The sequence below is a fragment of the Culex quinquefasciatus genome, chromosome 3 (genome assembly GCF_015732765.1).
Source record: "Culex quinquefasciatus strain JHB chromosome 3, VPISU_Cqui_1.0_pri_paternal, whole genome shotgun sequence".
Lineage (NCBI taxonomy): Eukaryota > Metazoa > Arthropoda > Insecta > Diptera > Culicidae > Culex > Culex quinquefasciatus.
In genome coordinates, this window is record NC_051863.1 from 56,654,288 (window position 1) to 56,675,937 (window position 21,650).

Sequence of the window (21,650 nt, forward strand, 5' to 3'; positions counted from 1 at the left end):
ATTTTCAAGAAAAAAAATGTAAAAAAAGGAAATTGAGGTGAAATTGATCCTTCGCCGTTTCGTTGGGTTAATAAAACCATTAGGGGAAAGTGGGGCAAGTGTAACAAGCTAAGCAAATGCTCGTTATAATCCATTAAAAACGTTAAAAAATCTGTAGGATTTTTTATAATCATCTTATTCCAGGTCTTGGCTGAGACTTTGATAGAACAAGTTTTTTAAAAATCCTGTTTTTTAATGTAAAAACTTGATTTTAAAATTTTTGATTTTCCGTACGTTCTACTCAACTAGTGGGGCAAGACGAACAACCCGTTGGGGCAAGAGGAACAATGCATGAAACAGCATGTTAATTTGCTAACAATTGAACTGTTATCACTTAGATACATCAGATTAGAATGTATTTTAAACGTTTCTTTCATTTTTTGATTAAAAATAATATTAGACTAAAAATTTCATAGTTTTTACGAAAAAAAATTATTACTTAGATGATAAATAGTAAATTTCCATGATATCACTATATTTTGTATGGACATTTTTTTACAATTGTTTATCAGTTTTTAAGTACTTTTATGTATTTATTTCACAATAAAATATGTTGTTGCAGCAATTCGTATTTTTTTCCATACTAAAAATCCCTATGGTATACTTGCCCCACCTAAACATGATTTTTTAAAAGCTCTCAACAAAAATAACCAAAAGTTAAATCATACTTTATAATAGGTGCAAGTCATTAATAGGGACACTACTGATATAGGAAAAATAGCATTTTGAAAAAATGAGTCATAGAACGTACCCTAAGCCTTATTTTGTACTTTCCAAATATTATAAAAAAAAAACAAAGGTTTTGGAAAAAACTTCATTCAATCTTATGCTCAGTGGCGTTTACGTCGTTTTGGTGGTAATGTGGTAGTAGAATCAGCTAATTGCATTGCTAGCAACAAATCCTCAAAATTGTCAAATTGTAAAAATTACTGCCGTACGAGCGATTGTTCCACTTGCCCCATATGGTCGTCTTGCCCCACCTTCCCCTACCAATTGATTTCCCGTATTTTACATAAGAAAAACCTGGGTGCTGAAAAGACAGAATGCGTAACGTGATTTTCGAAAGCTCCCAACTGCTTACCACTAATACAACTGCACTACAGCTGTAAACATAAACAAAGTAGAAGGGTATGTTCAAGCACAAGCGTGACATATTTTTTGCTGCTGAAGTGAATTGTTTTGAAACATTTTGGATCTGTTGATGTTAAAGTTTTTGCTGGAAAATTAAGTGCTTCTCGCTTTTTTTCTTCGTGGACTAAACGATGGGAGACCAAAAGAGGCCTTTTTTGTTTTCCACGTGATGAAAAAACAAAATAAATTATAGATCGATCATAATTCTTGCCATTTCTTGGTAGCATTTTGCGAACAGTAAATTGGTTCCGCTTTGACAGTTCTAAATTGAGGCCGCTTTGCGAACCACTATTCAACACCCAGAGAAAAACTATATTAAATAATAATAATTTTCTTATAAAGATACCGGTTGCGTTTAAATATGTGCGATTTTGGGTCTATTTTCGCCATAGGAGCACTTCTGTTCGAGCAGTTTTTGCTTTTTTCTAAAATGTATTTCTTATTGAAGAACTGTCATTTCTACCACTCAAATCTGGTGCTCCATTATGGAGTTATTTTTCATTGCAAAACCAACAATATAATTTTATTCTCCATTATTTTTGAATTATTTCTATGACAATCATTTTTAAAGAAAGTAAAAATAAGTTTCATAATGTTTTTTTGGTTTGACACCAAAAATCAATTGAAGTACATAACATTTTTCATATAGGTTTTTAATTTATCTATCATATATATGATTCTAAGGTTAGTGAAATTTCACGATTTCGCGGACAGCGTGAATTCCGCGAAATTTGGCTTTTTCCGTGACATCCCGTGAAATTATCAAACTCAGAAAGGAATAAAATTAATTTTCAAACTACTGTAGAATTAAGCGAGTGAATACCCTGATTTAATTACTAATATAGGGTTAGTGATTTTTGACGATCAATAAAAAAGCTTGAATGAATTTGTATGTCAGGTTGATATGAACCATTTGAAGAAATGTTCAGATTTTTGAGTTTTTTTTAGAAATTAACTAAATTTAATAATATTTTCATTCGCTGTATTAAACATTATACTGCTTTTTAATTTGAAAGGTATAGTTTTGAAAGAAACTAAAAGATTCAAGCTTTTTTTTATTCAAACTATAGTGAAGAGTATTTTTTATGTTTAGAATTACATTTAAAAAACATGTAATTTTTTTTAGCCTGTTTAATTTTAACGATATTTATTTATTTGGATGGATGATTCCCAAAAAAAAAAACAAAATCAAACCATCCACATAAACGACCCCCGGGTCTTTTGTGGTCTCTATTGCAAGTTTCTGCTCGAACCTAGGAGTCCGAAGGCTTAAATGGGGAGAGCACCCAAACCTCTTTTACTCTAAGGAACCTTCCATCCCAGTGTTTGAACTGACGACCTTCGGATTGCGAGTCCAACCGCCGCCAGCGATTCCACCGGAGTAGGCTTGGCTTGGTGTGTTGTTTGTACTTATGGCATGGAGACGACTCCTACACCTGGAATGACTTAACGGTCTAACAACCAAGGCCGGGACCGACATTTTACTTCCTCATCCGATGGAAGGTTGCAGCAGATGGGAATCGAACCCAGAATCATCCGCCTTCAAAGCGGACAGCGTAACCATTCGGCCACGCACTGCCACTGGATGATTCCCTTTAAAGTTAAAAAAATATTTTTTTTTATTTGTTTTCTTCTCTCATTCAGAATAAACATTTAGATTTTGTTAAAAATAAATTATTTTTGTAAATTGATTCTAAATTTAGTTTTTGAAAAGTGAGCTAAAATCCTTGAAAAATATGTTTAATGGGCTAAATGTCGCAGAAAATTCAATTTATTTTATTCATTTTGACTGGACAAGGTTGTAAAATCTTGATTTGATATGAAATTTAATAAAATGTAAAATGATACAGCAGATGCAGATTAGTGAAAACATTTTAGCTTGATAAGTTGAATATTAAAAGAGCGGTTCAGTATTTGAGAATAGGCGTGCCCTAAATTTTGTTTCAAAATATATATATAGAGTCCATCCAAGAGGATTTCTTTTCGAAAAATAGGAGATTTTTTTTTAAAGTTTATTGGAGAATAATATATAATGAAGCATAAAAAGTAGTTTGTGTGATTTAATAGGATAGGATTTTCAGAGTTATTTTAACATTCTTCAAGTTCCGCGAAATTTGCGTGAAATTTGGTGTTTTGAAATTGAGGTCCCCGTGAAATTTGCAATTTTTAAGCGTGAAAAATTACTAAGCCTTGATTACCGAAAACCTAGGCGATTTCATTTTTTTTGACTGTTTGACTATAGTCAAACTTTTCTCAAGGTTCTAAATTACTAAATTTGTTTGAATTATCTTAATTTTAAAAAAGTTTATAAATTTAATTTAAATTAAATTATAATAAAGTTGAGTATTTTTATTTTGTTTTTGACTTAATGAGAAAAAGAGATTTTGTTTGTTTTTTTTTGTTGTATAAACGACAAAACATTAAACATTTGTATAAATACTTACATCAGATGAATCAAACGAAAAATTTAAAAAAAATCTCGAGGCGTGTAACAAAATATCAACAAATTGGTTCAAATTAGAAACTTCGATACAATTTTAGTTTAGCTAACATTTTTCTCCAGAGATTGTTTCATTTTGATACCGTTGAGATCCATCAACCTGCAGTACGTTCTGCTGTTTCCTTTTAATTTGATATTTATGTTCACACTCATTCGCTCTTCACTTTCTACGCCGTCCCCAACGCCCTTTCCATTGTACACACAAATAAAACCACCCTTGAATCATATCAATTTTATTGTCCCCACAACCACCTTTACTGCGGCGTTGACACATGGGCAAACACAATTGGTCCCGATGGAGTGGTCAACCCCAAATGTGTGTAAACTTGATTGATAATGATGAAGGTGATGATGACGATGAAGATTTCCTTCAACAAGGATCCCCCCACCCATTTACCTGAGCGCTGGTCCGATGGCGAAGCCCAAACAGAACGCCACGTCACCGATGGCGTAGACGCTGCCGTACACGGCCGTGTGCCGGATGTCCACCAGGTATCCCAGCTCGGGCATCATGCACGAGTCGACCATTCCGATGGCGAAGCCCAGGCCGGCGTTCGGCAGAATCAGGTGATGGATGGAGGTGGCCATTGGGATCTGGAAAGAGGGGTAAAGTTGAAGAAATACTTTGAGGAGAAACGAGGCCTGAACTTACGAGGAGTAGACACAGTCCGATGATGACCAGTCCCAGAAGGGCGGCCAGCCACCGTCCGATGCGATGACCCAGCGGTCCAAAGAGGTTCGTTCCGATGAGATAACTGATTGACGCGGGAAGAAACGTGACGCCCTGTTCCCACCGGCTGGCACCCATATTGTCCATCATCCAGATCGGCAGCGACGGTTCCAGCATCGCAATGCCCATGTTGGCGAAGGTGATCGCTCCGGCGGCCACGATGATGTACGGATCCATGACCAGGGCCTTCAGCGAGGGTGGATCGGATTCCTCGATCACCATCGAAGGTTGCAGCATCACCAGCTGGAGCAGACCGTCGCCGAGGGCCAACGCCGACAGGATCAGGAAGGGGGCCGATTTGCCCACGAATTCGTACATGATGCCTCCGAAGGGTGGACCGATGAGGACGCCGAGGGCAAGCCCCCCGAGTGCGATGCCCATGGCGTTGCCGCGCTCCTTGTCGTCGGTGTACCGATCGGCCAGCATTCCCATGCCGGACACGGAAGAACAGGACGACCCGATTCCTTGCAGTGCTCGCGCCAGGAACAGAACGGAGTACGTTCTACCGAAGGCGAAAACTGGGAAAAGGAGGTTTGATAAGATATTAATTATGAAATGTTTTTCGTCTCCTTGCAAACGTTGAGTCTGAAATTATCAAAAAAGTGTTTTCGTTGTTTATGGATGGCCCCAAAACAATTAAGGAGGATGATTTCAACTTGAAATTTTCAAGTATCATAAAAAATCACACAAAAATTATTATTTTGGAAATAATTGAGAAAAAAGAAGATTGGAATGTACATTATTCGTAGATTTTTTTTTCTAAAAGGAAAGAAGAAGAATAAATATGCTTAATCTTTTGTTATATATTAAAAATTCGAGAATGTTTTTAAATGACTAGTGAAATCGATTGCGGCTAAATTTTTACATTCATACATGAACTATGCAAAATAATGTTCTAATAATTGACAACATTTAATCAACAGCATAACCGAAAGCTCGATGAAATTGAGAAAGTAAATAACTGTTAGTCATGGAAAAAGGCTTTAGCGAAAATGATGATTAAGGGGTATGAAAATTCGGGACGGCAATTAGTGTAAGTGTCACTTCGGGGAAATGGCATTCGGGAAAGTGGCCGATTAGGGGATGTGGCCTATTAGGGGAAATGAGTTTCGGAGAACTGGAATTCGGGGAAATGTCATTCGAGGAAATGAGCTAGACCCCGAAGAATCATTGCAGACAACAGAAGTTCTTTTTTACCGATAGCTGAAATTTGTGCCAAATCCTTGCAAAAAAATTTTTGGGGAGTAATTTTTCGAAAAATATGCAAAGTTATCGCAAATTTATTTTTTGTAGTTTTTATTTGGATGAAACTTTATGGGGACTTTTTTAAATGACTAAAGAAGATATTTTGCATCATTGTCCATAAAAGTCTCTATGCAATTCTGGCAGCTGTACATACAGATAGGCTATTAAAATATTAAAAAAAAATTATCTTGAAAACGGATTTTCTGATGGATTTGCTGGCTTCGATAAAATTATAGGAGCAAGTCTCAACCAAAACCGGAAATGGAGGATTTTATTTATATTTTTGATTTTTGATTTGGATCAAACATTGATTGGTCCTTCCCTATGACCAAAAAGCCATTTTGTATCATTGGTTCATCCATACAAGGCTCCATACAATTTTGGTAGCTGTCCATACATAAATCGGTATTTTTTCTTAAATTTTAATTTTTGTATTTTTTAATCCGACTGAAACTTTTTTGGTGCCTTTTCGAAAAAAATATTTTCAAAATTTTCAAACCAAGACTAACATTTTAAAAAGGCGTAATATTGAATGTTTGGCCATTTGAAAATGTTAGTCTTGGTTTAAAAATTTTGAAAAACATTTTTTCGAAAAGATCGAAAAATTTCACGAATGTTTCATATTTGAACATTGAAAATCGGACCATTAGTTGCTGAGATATCGACATTAGAAAATGGTGTGTTGTTTGGGTGGGACTTAGAAAACATCAAATTTCCTGTTTTTAAACCTTTGCATGGCAATATCTCAGCAACTAAGGGTCGTATCAACAAAGTTCAAAAATGCAAAATATAGAAAATTTTCTCAGCTCTTCAAAAATATTCTTTTCAAAGGTGGGCAAACATGTGCACTAATTTTAAAAAATGAAAAACTGCGACTATTTTTAAAAAAAGTCACCTAAATATGGATTTAACTTGAAAACGGTGCACTTTATCAAAATTTCACTAAAACACTTTTTGATTGCAAATTTGATTTTACATCGAAAAATGAAGTAGAAAAGTTTTTGCGACCGATTTTTAGATTTTTTGAAAAAATCAGTATTGATTCAAAAATTCATAACTCGCTCAAAGATTTTTTTGCACAACCTGGAAATTTCTGAAAAGTTGGCATTTGATGTCTTCTAAAACATATCAAAAAATAAAAAAAAAATTAAAAATAGTGTTTTTTGCAAATCAAGTTTTAGTGACAAAAAGTTTAATAAAAAATCACCAAATTTTTTTTACCATGTATTATTTTTTTTCAGTGTAGTCCATATCCATACCTACAACTTTGCCGAAGACACCAAATCGATGAAAAAATTCCTTCAAAAGATACAGATTTTTGAATTTTCATACATCATCAAAAAAGTTGAATGAATGACCGAAATCTGGGAGAACTGCTCTGGTACGTAAATATTTTAAAATCTGTAATTTTTGAAGGAATTTTCTGATCGATTTGCTGTCATCGGCAAAGTTGTTGGTAGTGATGAGGACTATTTAAATAAAAAAGAAGGTACACGAAATTTTGTTTTGACGATTTTAAAATTGATTTTTTACCAAAATTCGTATTTTTTTTTTTATTTTTGGATGTTTTAGGGGACAAAAATCACATCTTTTAAACCAAAAAGAAGAATAAAGGAAAAAAATGCCGCATAGTTATGCACTATCTACAATCACTTAGCTTTGCACTTAGCTTAGGAATTTAAATCAATGGATATTAATCTGGTATTCTACAATGGAAAATTAATCAAATTAGAAACTTGACGTACATATGGTTTGGAAAATTTAGAAATCTACGTAAAGCTGGCGTTTTCTTATCAAAGGTAAACAAACAACTGCATAGCAACGTATATCAGCCCAGCAAGTTTTCTAAGATTATTGTAGATGACGGCCGTAAGTTGCGTACTTTCCTAAGTAACTTATCTATTTTACTTTAATTACTGGTCTAAGCCAAGTGATTGTAGATAGGCCAATGAGGTTTTTGAAAAAAAAAATATTTTGAAAAATAGATATTTGAGTCAAAAATGAATTTGACTACAGTTTTTAATGTAAAATTTGCAATCGAAAAGTACTTTACAGATTTTTTCATAAAGTGCATCGTTTTCAAGATATAGCCATCTAAAGTTTAATTTTAACTGAAAAATTCCCGATTTTTTAAAATAGTGTCCATGATTGTCGATTCCTGAAAATATTTTTTTTGAATGGTTCAGAAAATGTCCAATAAAATTCCCAAAGGGACATAAAAGATTGGACCCCGGGTTGCTAAAATACAGCGAATAAAATAAAAAGAAAAAAATAAAGTTTTTCTGGTCTAATCCAACCATTCCCACATTTTCTAATGCCCTTTTTCAATCTTGAAAACTGAAACATTTGTAAAATTTTATGATCTTTTAAAAAAATATTTTGAGCAAAATAACTTTTTAACTAACAAACTTATTTTTGATTTTTTTAGTGTAAATTTTTTGAAAGAATTCTATGACGCAGTCTGTTTTCGATTCGATCTCATATTCAATTTGAGAGTATTAAATTAATGCTTTTTATCAATGTTTTCCTCATTAAAGTTAACTAACTTTCAAAACTTTTCAAAATTAGTGGAAAACCGCTACTTTCTACTTTTCTACTAAGGTCAGTATGGATCCACACAATTCCGTTTGTATTTAATTCGTATTTTTGCAAAACAAATCACCCCGTTTTCCGGTACCAAATTCACCGTAAGAATCTGAGCCCAAAATTAAATTAAATCTTTGCCCTGGGACGAATTGGAACAAACGGGAAATGTTTAGATGTTTGATAGTTTTTTTAGGACATTCTCAGTTTATTTAATTCTTATTTGGGTATATTAAAAAATCCATTTAATCAATTCTATATTACAACAAAAATTTCTTCTCTGTATTTCTTATTAACATTGATTTTTTCATAACAACCAAAAATGCAAAAAATGCTCAACAGTGAACCCTTTGGCCATCACGATAACAACCTGATAAGGTGGGTATTTTGATCCAAATTCGTAACAGTTTATTTATAGCTACAATCCGTCCCTTTTCCATCCATTGCCCACTCAATCAGGATGTTGGCACATTTTTCAGTACCAAAACAGCACACTATTAATCAACAGTCCTGTCTATTCAGGGTCAAAACAAGCAGGAGACGCTTACGTTCGCCGTTTTAAACGCAATGATTTGGATATAATTTACAGTAGAAGAGTGGGAGAGAGTGTACTTACTTAGCGTGGAAATGAACATGATGACGAACCCGGCAAACATGGGGATGCTGTAACCTATCCTGGGAGATTAGAGAACAAAAAAAGAGTTTGAGGTTAATTGTATGTTTTCTGAAGAACCATGCATCTCCATTACCAATTTCTACCAAAAAACGGTTGATGGAGACGCTTGGTCACTCAACTTTGTTTTCGTCAAAACTACTTACTTATGCGTTAGTGGACCGACAATGGGGTTCGCGAGCAGCTGGACGAAAGCCTTGGACGCGAACATCAGCCCGACCTCGACCGTTTCCTCCACCAGCTCCTTGTGGCGTTCCTCCCGTTCGGCGTACCAACTGGCATTGTCTGGTGAGGTGAATGTTTTTGTTGAGGTTAAAAAAAAAAATGCTCAAAAATCACAAATCCCGCTTCCTTTAGAACCTACCGTAGCCCGGGGTGGTGACGTCGATGCCATTGTACGGAGTGGTGGTTTCCTTCTCGCACGGAGACAACGTCGTCGGTGGCTCCTTGGGGAAACTAGCTAGCGGCGCATCCGGATGCCTGATGTCATACAGGAACTCGGGGATGATTGGCACTGTAGGATAGAGAAGGAGAAAGAGAGAAAATTTGAATATATGAAGCAAAACCACGCGACGATAAACTTCTGTTGGAAAATCAGCACAAACGAGTTAGTTAGATCTGCCAAGCGTAAAATTGAAAATGGCCAGCACCATTCCTCCGACCATTATCATCTGCAGTTGGCACACTACACTTCCTGAAGAGCTCCAACCCCTGTCTCAAGCCATCGGTATGGTGATGGGACAGGAAATTGAGCAAGAAACACTCGACCTCGTCAACAAGTGGTTGTCGTGGGAGGCAGCGTCTTCCCAAACCGCCAATTGAATTATTTACAGTTTAAAATGAAAATTTTAAGCGTCGGACCTGCCTGAAGTTGTGTTTTCGTTTCAAAAAGTTTCTCGAATCTCTCGGTAAAGAAACTACCTCCCGAGTTTTTAATTGCGTTAACCCGAGGCTTCAGTTGCATACAGTTTTGGGTAGACGCGATTTGTTGTTTTGCCTCCGTTGGATAGTGTTTACTTGTTTGATACAATGTAAATGAGTTAGGACGTGGGAATTCAAAGTAATAACAATAAAATTTATTTTCCATGAAATACTTTTATATACTTTTATATATTTTTTTGCAATTCCGTCGTGAAACTATTTACTTTTCCTGTCATTCTTTAACGACGAAATAGCCTACTTTTCTGTACCAAAAATAACAGAATCGAATAGCAACACTTTTCAAAATAAATGCTGAAAAGTTCTACTTTTCAGCACTCAAATGAGTGAAAAGTCACTTGTTTCGAAAAGTAACACTTTTCAACATGTTTTTGATTTAAACGATTTATTGACAAAATACATGAAAATTTGACATAAAATTTCACTCAGTGTGTGTTTTGTGGAATTGCAAAAAATGTTGTATGGAACTCGTTGCAAAACTTGATTTTTTCAGCACTCTTCGTATTTATCCAACTCGGTGAACCTCGTTGGATAAATGTACGACTCGTGCTGAAAAAATCCTCTTTTTGCAACTTGTTGCATAAACTACTATTTCAAGGCAAATAACTTATTCCAGAACAAGTATTTTCAACTTGTGAATAAATAGATAATCATTGAATTTGCCTTAAAAATCCAATTCCAAGCGCTTTTAACCTTGACTATTGAATGAAATCACAACTCAAAGTAATCAAATATTTGAAGCGAGTTTTAAAATACGGTAGCATTCTTTGGGTAGATTTCATATGATACGAAGTTGTTTTTCTCTTTAACATCAATCCCTTCCCTACTAACCCCGAGTAGGCCGCGGGTAATCGGCTCCCCTCCCACTAACATTTACACACAAGATCCTCTGTAATTATTAAGTCAAATGTAATTACAAAAGCCAACTCGGTCCTAACCAGGTCCCAGTACCAAAAAGGACCTAATAAAAATAATTTTATGAAAAAAAAGTTGTTTTTCAATGATTTTTCATTGTTTCATTTATGGTATGATTTCAGTTATATGGTTACTTGGACTAATAAATTATTGAGATTAAAATAATTTCATGGCATAAAAGTGGTTGAAATTAAACGATATTTTTTATATTTAACCCTTTTAAGCCCATGGCAGCTCAAGTGATTCATAAATTTATAACCTCAAACTGTAATTTCTCGAATATTTTTCAACAAATTCTTCTCGCACAACCGTAAACAAGAATTTTAAACAAATCTCAATTTTGATCTTGGCCGGAAGAGGCTAGTATCTTATTTTCAAATTATATAACTAAAAATATCGTTAGGTTGTCAAAAATAAAAAAGGTAATATTCATTCCATATTAGTTTTGTTGCACAACATATTTTTAAAAACCCAAAAAAATAAAAATCAGGTTCTCTAATTATTATTATATGTATAATTGAAAAATTAGTGCCAAAAAAGTAGGCAAATGTTTACTTCCGCTTGTATTTCGGGAATTCCCAGGAAATTTACAAATTAGGCTTAAAGAAAAATTAAATTAAAAATTATTAAAGAAAAATATGTTGAGGTCAGAAAAGGTCCTATGGAAATTTTATTTGCTGATTTGATGGTTTCGGGACCAAAGAGTTCATATCTGAAAAAAAATCCCGGATTCCTTGTAAAAATCTACATAACATCTACATAAATAAATTTCGAACATCCATCAACAGAATTTTTTGAACCAGGGTTTTCGACGCGCCACGCACAATAACGAGACATTTTTTTTATATTTTCTGAAAAAAAAACTTCGAATATTTTTATGATATTTACATTACTGAACTTTTGAAATCAAACAACAAACTGCTTAGGAACAATCAACTAATAATAAATAAATAAATGAAAAAAAGTGGTCACGTTGATGGCCCCATTTTTTAAGTATGCGGTTATCCAGCCCAAAACAGGAGTTTTTTAACTTTTGTACTCGACCTTCTCTGATTTCAAGGAAACTTTGTAGACTTGTTGTCCTAGATTTATATAAACCATTTTTGTGTATATGGAATCAGTTGCACCCGAGAATGACATTTGAGAAGGGTGTTAGTTGTTTAAATATTTTGTATTTTAAATATTGTTTTAGTTAAAGCCGTTGCATCATTTCATAAAGTGGTCAAAGATAAATTTGTAGGAAATTGGACTGACCGGGATTTCTGAAAAAAAAAATACACTGAAATAAAAAAAAACACGCCCTTCTATGAGATATTTCGTTTTTAAAGTTTAAAATGTCAATTTTTAGGTGATGTAAGCTCACATGAATTATAAAACGAGTCAAATTGAAAAATGGTCAAACAAATTTATGGGAAATTGGACGAGCTTTCCGGTAAAAATATTTACGAGTCACCGGCACTACCAAAAAGTTTGTTTACATCAGGGACTTAGGAGTACACGGTTACATGAGAGCGACAAAATAAAAGAAATTATCGAGCCTTATTGAAAGTTAAAACTTTTAAATCAGTTGGTAGTGAGATTTTCAAAAACTTTAGCAGTCAAAGTTTTGATTTTTGAAACAAGAAAAAAACTTTTAATTTTAAGGTGAAGCCGTTGATCATTTTTGAAGAAAATTGATCATCACTATAAAATATTCTGTATTAAATTCAATTTAACGAATTTCAGCACCAAAAGGAATCAGCATGTGCCGGTTGTTGCCATCTTGAAGCCACAGAAAGAATTTTTGATCTAAATCAAATGTGCTTCAAAATTTATATAGTTTTGTAGCACAGTCATTGACGTCCTAGTTGGCAATCATTGATTAATGACGATTTCCATAACTTTACAAGGAATGGGATAATCGTTACCAAAAGGAATCAGCATATGTAGGGCACTATTCTAAACAACTTGTTGAAGGAATTTTGTCAAAATATTGAAAGCGACGCAAAATTTAAAACATTCAACGAAAAATCATGACAATGATGGAAGCAGACATGCATCCGCTCTAACTCCTCTTTTAGAAGAACTTGTTTGGCATTTCACGTAGATGATACCCAGCATGTTGTGCCAGTGATTAGAATACGCTAATTACGCTTGTCTTTAAGGCACCCGAAGACCCTGAGAGATTATTTTGATACCCTACTGAGATATAGGTTAAGAACTCTTAATTGCACTCAAAGAGCTTTTAAGAAGTTCTTCTTGAGAGCTAAGAGAACATTTACATGAAAATATAGCTGAAATCGGTTTTTCCAATGAACCAATGTTTTCTACACATTATTCAAGCCAAAAACAAGATATTTTTACCTAGCAACAAGCATAACATTGCTTTAAACGAAAATGGCATCTAGAACAAGCTGAGTGCCGTTAAAAAGAGCTCATAGTGCCGATGCATGTCTGGATGGAAGTCTTCACGTTAACCACTTTTTAATTCGCTATTCGCAATTTTCAGTGTAAGAACGGGCCTTGACCGATCTTATGCACTAGGTTTCCGACGAACACCCACTGCCCTTACACCTACATCTTACCCTTGCTCTGAGTCAGTACGAGCAACACGCTAAAACACGCTTTGAGTGTTCGTGCAAGGCATGCACACCTTCTTTTCCGGTTACGCATTTTAACTCAGCCGGGGGTGGTACATTACGTAGGGTTTGATGTAAGTATAAGCGCCTAACCATTTAAAGTGTGCCTATCCACTTTCATTAAAGCAAAAACTGTTTTATTTTTAGTTTGAATTCAAAAACTAGTTGTTATTTTACTGAGTATTGTTTTCTGCTAAAATCTTTCCTAGTGTTGAATCGTGTTTATATGTTGCTATTTCTTTTGTCGCGGTGTTTTGTTACAATTTTTGGTCCTAAGCATTTTATAAAAGTTTTTCAAAAGTACAATAGTAATATTTGTGTTAATTCTTTGATCATTCCAAAAATTGAGTTAGGGCTCGAACCTCATTTGTTTGAAGAAAAGGGTGAAAATTGAAAACAATGGATAGTTGAAGAATCAATAGCAAAAGAAAAATAGTAATTTATGAAGTATATAAAGAAATTAACAATAGTTAATAAATAGAGGTAACAAACAAGCTTAGATTGTATTAAGAGCAATTTATAAGGCAGATGAAAAATTATTCAAATAGATAAACAAAGATAAACAAAATTGATATCGCTGCCAAATTAAGGGAAAACGGACAGTTTGTTACAGCAGCATTAATTAGTAGGTAAATAGAGTGCAAAAGCGTTGAGAAATAAGAAAATCATGAAAGTAAAATCGGAAACAAATGGAAGATAATAAACAGAAGGCGTGTTAGAGAATAAGTGAAATAAAATAAACAGAATTTAGATGGTAGAAAAAAACGGAAAGAAGAGAAACCCCGTTGTGCGATGTTTCAGGTACATCCACAGCAGTTGACTCAACATACTACGAATCAAAACAATACCGTCTACAATCACAAATTACATTGTCGCGCCCCTTTTTTTTAGCCGTCTCGACTCTGATCCTCGCTGGTCAAAGGTTTACGATCCGTTTCCACAGGCCACCGGCTAGGGCATCATGAAAACCAAGCCAACGTGGAGGTAAGCAAATAGGACACTTGCAAGGAACCAGAGCTATACTGTCTTGATCAAGAATGATCTAACAGGACTACGGACGTAGTCAGTGACGCTCCTTCCAGGATGTTCCTCGCCTGAGCGTCAACTGAAGAGGTATCATCAGCATCATTCGCCCTTGGCCTGCTTTAACCACTTTTTAATTCAAAAGTAAGTTACTTTTGTCATTATAGTATTTATTTGTGTGTATTGATTCCAAAATATCGGACATAAATATTTTGTCATTTATGAATTATGTTATCGACTTATTGCCGCACTGAAATACCTAAACTGCTAAGCTAAAAAAAAGAAGTTTTCATAAAAAATCGTCCATTTTTAAGATTTTGGGAGTTTTGGTGTAAAGGAAAATTATACCCATCATTCAATAGCTCGAAATACATAAGTATTATTTTCCTTTAATTAAAAAAAATCATCTCAAATTCTGATTTGCTGACAAAGTTTCCCAAACTTCAAGACACCAATTAAAACTATCGGTGATTCCTAAATCACTTCTGCTCTTTTCGGAAGCAAAAGTTTCACATAATACATCTCGTTAAAACCAACATCCGACAGAAGTTAGTTAGAGAGTAAATTGTTTTATTTTGACGACACTTATCCTTATCTTTTCGTTTACGGGCTTACACGATGACAGCGGATATTCGTTCTACACCAAACCAGCATCAGCCGTAGCGTTCAGAGCCAGCAGAACCCGGTCCCAGAGATAGGCGCCCGACTGATGACGTTCTGGTTCGGTGCAGCTGGAACTGGGGAACGAGGGGGTCGTCTCTTCCAGTCAGTGAGACGACAACATTGAAAGGCTGTTGTGATACCAACCACTGTGTACTACTACTGTGTCCTTAACCGCCCCCCCTCTCCCCCTCAAGGACCCGAGGAAATGCTGGTTAATTTCCCGGCTAATTTTTCCCTATTTAAATTATCGTTTGTAATTACAAGCATCTCTCTCTCTGTGGACCCGTTGGCTTCGGTGTCACTTGGTTGGTTGCGTTTCAGCAAGCTGCGGGCCATGATGACTACCGAGCGATATAAAACTCTCAACTCTTTGCTGGCGCCTTGTCCTGGTTGATGTCCGGAACACTGGGACTCGAGGCAAGCTTCGTTTAGTTTTCAATTAGCACAAGATCATCGGGAAATTGGATTAGGCCGGTGATAAGGCTCTCTTCATTCTGGAAGCTTGACCGTTTTTTTCTTGTTTCAGGATTTTAGTTTGAATTAGGGACGATAGTTTTGATATAGAATTCATGACTTAGCGCAAAGAACACTTGTTTTGAAAACATTTAGTGTCCCTAAAACTCCAATCTCCCTTTTGTATTTCAACACTACCCAGTCGCCAATAGGCTCCCCCAAGAGGTTAAATAAAGTGGAAATCAATCGTTCCCCAAACGCCACCACCGGAGTCGAGCAGAGTGGCCGTATCAAGTGTCTGGTGGCAACACCCCCGCTGGGACGATTGAATTTTCCTCCCCCCCCCCCCCTCCCCATCATCGAACGTAAGGTGACAAAATGAGGCAAATAAGCTTGATGGCAACATAAAAGCGAACAATTTGTGATCTAATAAACTTTGCACTGATTCAATTATGTATCACTTTGCCATCCGGGCAACGGTGACGACAAATAGGACCAATTCAGGGGATGCGTTTTCCCCAAATATTCTGATACACCATCAGCAGGGAACTTTGTTAGCAAAATAGGAAGGGACAAATTTGTGTCGCCCCCCGCCCCCCACTGCATCCGGTTACCGATACGTATCGGTGAACGCGAGGAAATCGACCTGTTGGAACAGCATTGTAGGAAGTTATTTGGGTCAAAATTCGAAATTTTTTAGAAACTTTTTTTGATTTTATTCGATTTGATTAATTTTGAACAGCCGGGACCGTGGTGTAGGGGTAAGCGTGATTGCCTCTCACCCAGTCGGCCTGGGTTCGATACCAGAAGGTCCCGGTGGCAAATTTTGAGACGAGATTTGTCTGATCACGCCTTCCGTCGGATGGGGAAGTAAATGTTGGCCCCGGTCTAACCTAGAGGTTAGGTCGATAGCTCAGTCCAGGTGTAGGAATCGTCTCCCTGGGTCCTGTCCCGGTGGAGCCGCTGGTAGGCAGTTGGACTCACAATCCAAAGGTCGTCAGTTTGAATCCCGGGGTGGATGGAAGCTTAGGTGTTAAAAGAGGTTTGCAATTGCCTCAACAATCAAGCCTTCGGACACCTACACACAAAAAAATATTTCCGAATGTTACATCATTTAAGATGTAACACTTTTGCACGTCATTAAACATTTAAATTTAAATGCAATTTGATGTAAATTTGCAACAAATTATACGTAAAAACATGATTTTACGTGTGATTCAACCGTTTACATAGAATCTCACGTTTACATCAACTGAGTTTACATGTAATTCACTTTTTCCGTGTCGAGTAAATTCACATATTTTTTTCTGTGCAGTTTCGAGTAGGAATCCCGTAATCGGGAACGCCAAGGCAATGCTGTAGAGCGAATAATTTGATTTTTTGATAATTTTGAACTCGGTTGTGAGCAATACTCTTGCACTTCGAAAATCATTTATTTAACATTTGTACCTGTTTCAGTTACCAAAAATATATTTCGCCTTTTCGTCCACACACTTCACTTTATTCCATACAATTGGGTACTAAAGCCCTATGTAAATTTCTATCTACAACGGTAAATAACACGATCAAAAACCATTTCTGATCCCTTTTTTCATTTTAGTTCTAAAAAAATTTACAGGACAGCATTTTTTCGATGGATCAACTATGGTTCCCTTGGAACGAGCTGTCAAGTAGGACCTTTTCTGTCAAGAAGGACCGCGAGGTTAATTTTCAAAATTGATTTAAAAATCCATTTTAAACTCTTTGTGGTCGTACAAAGGGTCAATGTACTCAGAAAAATAAGCTTTACCGCTGTAAACAATAATATCAGCAATCTAAGCTTCATTTTAGCAAGGCTACGTCACGACTGTCATCCACATATAAAGCGAGTGAAGTCATAATCGAACCAAGGTCGAACCAAGTTTTTGGCATGATGCTTTTGAAAATGTCGTATGCGCATCGAACATATATAACAAAACTAAAAACTTTTTTAAGTTTAATATAAGTTTTTTTATATATATTTAATCTCAGGGGACAACTAGGGGAACTGCATTTAATTCCGTCAAGCACCTAATGTTGGCATATCAGCATTGTGGTTTTCAGTGACAGCTAGTTTAAAGTTTGTTGGACGGAAATTTAATAAGTATTCCATTCATTTTAAACCAACGGTCAGGAAGAATCAAACTAATTTAGTTTTATTTCAAGGTAACTGAAGATATTAAGATTTTTAGTTTAGTTTAGTGAGTTTGGTTGTATTGTATCGTCGTTCTACTTGACGATTATTGATCTAATAAATTGTAAATGCGGAAAAATTTACGTAATAATTGATATTATCTCGCATATATAAGGCTTTCTAGTCATAAATTTACCAATACATTCAAAGTATGTTTACATGACAGCTGGACGTTTGTTTGCATCAGGTTTCCTATCTCTTTCTAGCAAAAGTTTTTTGTCAGGCGACTTCTAGCTGTTTTTTTTTTGACTGACTGCCCGATATGTCAGCAACATACTTCGCATGGCTGTGACAGCTACAGCTCGAGCATTGTTTGCATCAGGACACTGTGACGAGGAGTTTGTCATTTTTGAGTTGAATTATATTTTTTTCACTTGGCCTAGAAAGCCTTATACGCAAAAGATAAAAAAAAAACGGACAAAAAATAATTTGGGAACAAAATTTATGTATTTATTTCATACGATCTTTTCAAAAACCACGCGTAAACAATATTGACAGCGCCTCTGGTGGGGACTTCAGGAAACTGCATGCGTGTCAGATCCTTGCATTTTAGGACCCAATAATCAACATCTTAAATCATCTGTACGAGAGTGTTTTAAACATAAAAATTCAGAAATTCCATATGAATATTACGCTCAAATCATCTTAATTTGCTAATGTGTTTCAACAATAAAAAAAACAATGGTTTTGTTTAAAGTCCTTGTCCTTGGACAAAATGAACAATTTCCCGTTGTTTTCGATGGATCAGACCGTCACCAATCGATATGTCAGGACCTTTGCCTTCCTCACCTTAATGAGAAAAGGCTATAAAACCACTTGAAAAAAGAACTTGACCTCTTAGACCCACCTTCACGTATACAAATCGACTCAGAATCAAATTCTTAGCAAATGTCTATGAGTGTGGTGGGATGTTGACCAAAATAATTGCACTTTTGATTATCTCGGTGCAGGGTAAACCGGTTTTGACCGTTTTGGTCTCATTCGTTCTGTCTTGGGGCCCCATAAGTCAAAAGTTATAAGCAACTTAAGTGTTATTTGTGCACTTTTTCAAACCGGACCTCAGATATTTTGATGAAAACGTTGCCCGAATCAATCATGTAACCATTCGTCGGACGGATATTTGAAATACCTTTCCGACGCGTCCAAACGATTTAAAATTTGACAACCCCATCACCAGTTATTTATTCACTTTTTTGTTTAGACCGGATCAAAGATATTTTGATACAAATATTGTCCGAATCTATCATGCGAACTATCGTTGGATAAGATTTAATCGGACCTTGCCGATGAGTCAGAAAGATTGAAGGTCTGAAAACCCAATAAAAAAAATTAGTTGATTTATTAAACATGGGGGAATGATGCTATTTTGACTGAATGAATTCACTATGTGAATGTGAGGAAGTCACTTACCACCTTAAGGTGAATTAAGCAATTTGTTTTTACGTGAAGACCACATTTTTTGGATTATTTTTTTGTTGATTACTTTATGGGATTTATAAAAAGTTTGTCCAAACTGTGACTCGAACAAGATTGAATGTTATTTGGGCTGTGAGGGAAACAAACTATGGAGTTCAAAAAATCGAGCAAAGAATCTGCAAAAAGCTTTATAGCTTAGCAAAAATATCGATTATTACAGATCAATTCAAAACATACTTCGGAGATGCCCAATTATGGTCATGACTTGTGCATGGAAAACATAACCACAATTTCAATAAAAGCAATTTTTTATGAGAAATTCTCTACAAAATCAGCTGATTTTGAGTACCGAATCGGGGCACATGGGGCAAATTAGGACAGCTGTTTTAGCCAGGTTCTTGCACTAAATTTTGATATTTTCAAATGATGTCGGTTAGAACAGATAAAAATCAACTAAATTTACGCATTGGTTTCCTAATTTGAAGTTTTTGAATGTTTTAAAAACTGCTGTCCCTATTGAGACTGTAGTCCCAATTCGCCCCAGTTGACGGTAGCTTCCCTACGACCATATAAGATTTTGCCTGGTCCATAAAAGTCTGCATTAAATTCATTCAATTTGGTGTCTTGAGCAAAGTTGTAGTTCGTGATTAGGAAAAAATGTGAAAAATACAATATTTATCAAAAATTAAAAATGTTTAAAATGAATTTTTATGCACAAAAAGAAAAAAAAAAGATCCAAAAACATTTTTTGTTGGAGATTTAGGGCGGTTCATCGATGTTGCATACAATCCCATAATTGTATGCAATATAGTTAATCGCACTTATTCTCCATACATATAGTTTAAATATTTTTGAAAAATTCAGTTTGCACGTGTTTCTGGGTACCCGAATGTTTATGCTTCCTCACGAGTTGAGCCTGCGCAGAAATTTTGTTGGTCGATGTTATCTACCCTTGTCATGGTCGAGGGGAGCGGAAGCATAAGAATGATACATATTTCAAGCCATGTTTTCAAAACTTTTGAAGCAAAAAGGATCTAAAAAATAATTAAACCTCAGGAAGTCATTTTGAGCAACTTTTGTTTTACGAAAAATTTATCCTTATCCTTTCACCTTTTCATTTTTTTTTAATTTTTAAATAAAATTTATATTTTGAACTTTTTGTAATGGTTTTTTACATTAAAAAAAGTTCAAAATATAAAATAAGCCAAAAATTGAACATAAAAAACTTACTCAAAATAAGTCAAACGTCTCATCTAAAAAAAAACTATAATTGCAAGGGTTTTTCTTTCGAATAACTTTAAATATAATTTGTATTGTCTTAAAAGTTACACATGAGTAATTCTCCGCCAACTCACACAGCAGTTCCCCCAATAAAATCAACAACAACAACAACAACACACAGCAGTTGCCTCGACCCCTCTTAGATTTGCGTGAAACTTTGCCCTAAGGGATAACTTTTGTCCCTGATCACGAATCCGAGGTTCGATATCTTGTGATGGAGTGGCGGTACGACCCCTTTCATTTTTAAACATGCGAAAAAAGAGTTGTTTTCAATAATTTGCAGCCTGAAATGATGATGAGGTAGAAATTTGATGTCAAAGGGATTTTTATGTACTCAGAATTCCAAAATAGTAGTTTATGCAACAAGTTGCGAAAAGAGGATTTTTTCAGCACGAGTCGCACATTTATCCAACGAGGTTCACCGAGTTGGATAAATACGACGAGTGATGAAAAAATCCTCTTTTCGCAACTTGTTGCATAAACTACTATTTTGGAATTCCGAAAACACCCTTTGAACAGAATTATAGGATAAATGTCCATGAATTGAGTCAATGAATCGTTAAATTCAAAAAATGTTGAAAAGTATAACTTTTCGAAACAATTGCTGAAAAGTTCAACTTTTCAACATCCATTTCAGTGCATTTGTTTTGAAAAGGGTTACTATTGCGCAATTCCCACTAACTTGGACTTCGCACTATATTATTGCTATCGATCGCACTATTGCGACTTGTCAAACTGGCTTGGAAAAATTAAAATTTTCGCTCAAAAGGTCAAAGCGAGCCGCGGTTGCCGATCATTTTTTAGTTGTCAATCGCAATTTAAAAGTACGAAACGTTCAGTTTGGTGGAAACTGCGACTGGAAATGTAAACAAACAAAAGCTGGTTGCCTAGTTTTTTTAATGTTGTTGTCAAAAGTGCGAAAAATAAGTGCGGGCAAAATCCAAGTTACAGTCAAAGGATCAATATTCGATTCTGTTATTTTTGGTACAGAAAAGTAGGCTGTTTCGTCGTTCAAGAATGACAGGAAAAGTAATTAGTTTCACGACGGAATTGCAAAAAACGTATTTTCATCGAAAAAGAACACTATTTTTTTTAAACTCTGCCATTTTCTGTTACTCCAATGTAAAATTTTTTGGAACCTGTCATTTTAAGGGAAATTTAATGTACTTCACCCCAGAAGGGTATTTTTTTTTATTTAGAACACAATTTTTCATTTGAAAATTTCGTAT

At 35.3% G+C, this 21,650-nt stretch overlaps 1 protein-coding gene across 5 annotated transcripts in view; it reads right to left on the reverse strand.

Annotated features, from left to right (window-relative positions):
- Nucleotides 1-21,650, reverse strand: part of LOC6039714 (synaptic vesicular amine transporter) — an 88,426-nt gene that overhangs the window by 7,589 nt on the left and 59,187 nt on the right. For all 5 annotated transcript variants that reach the window (XM_038262104.1, XM_038262100.1, XM_038262101.1 and 2 more), the window contains 5 exons: nucleotides 9,266-9,415; nucleotides 9,048-9,186; nucleotides 8,845-8,903; nucleotides 4,323-4,918; nucleotides 4,068-4,264 (listed from right to left, as the gene is read on the reverse strand). In XM_038262104.1, the coding sequence (XP_038118032.1) occupies nucleotides 4,068-4,264; nucleotides 4,323-4,918; nucleotides 8,845-8,903; nucleotides 9,048-9,186; nucleotides 9,266-9,415 (1,141 nt within the window). The remainder of the gene's footprint in view (nucleotides 1-4,067; nucleotides 4,265-4,322; nucleotides 4,919-8,844; nucleotides 8,904-9,047; nucleotides 9,187-9,265; nucleotides 9,416-21,650) is intronic.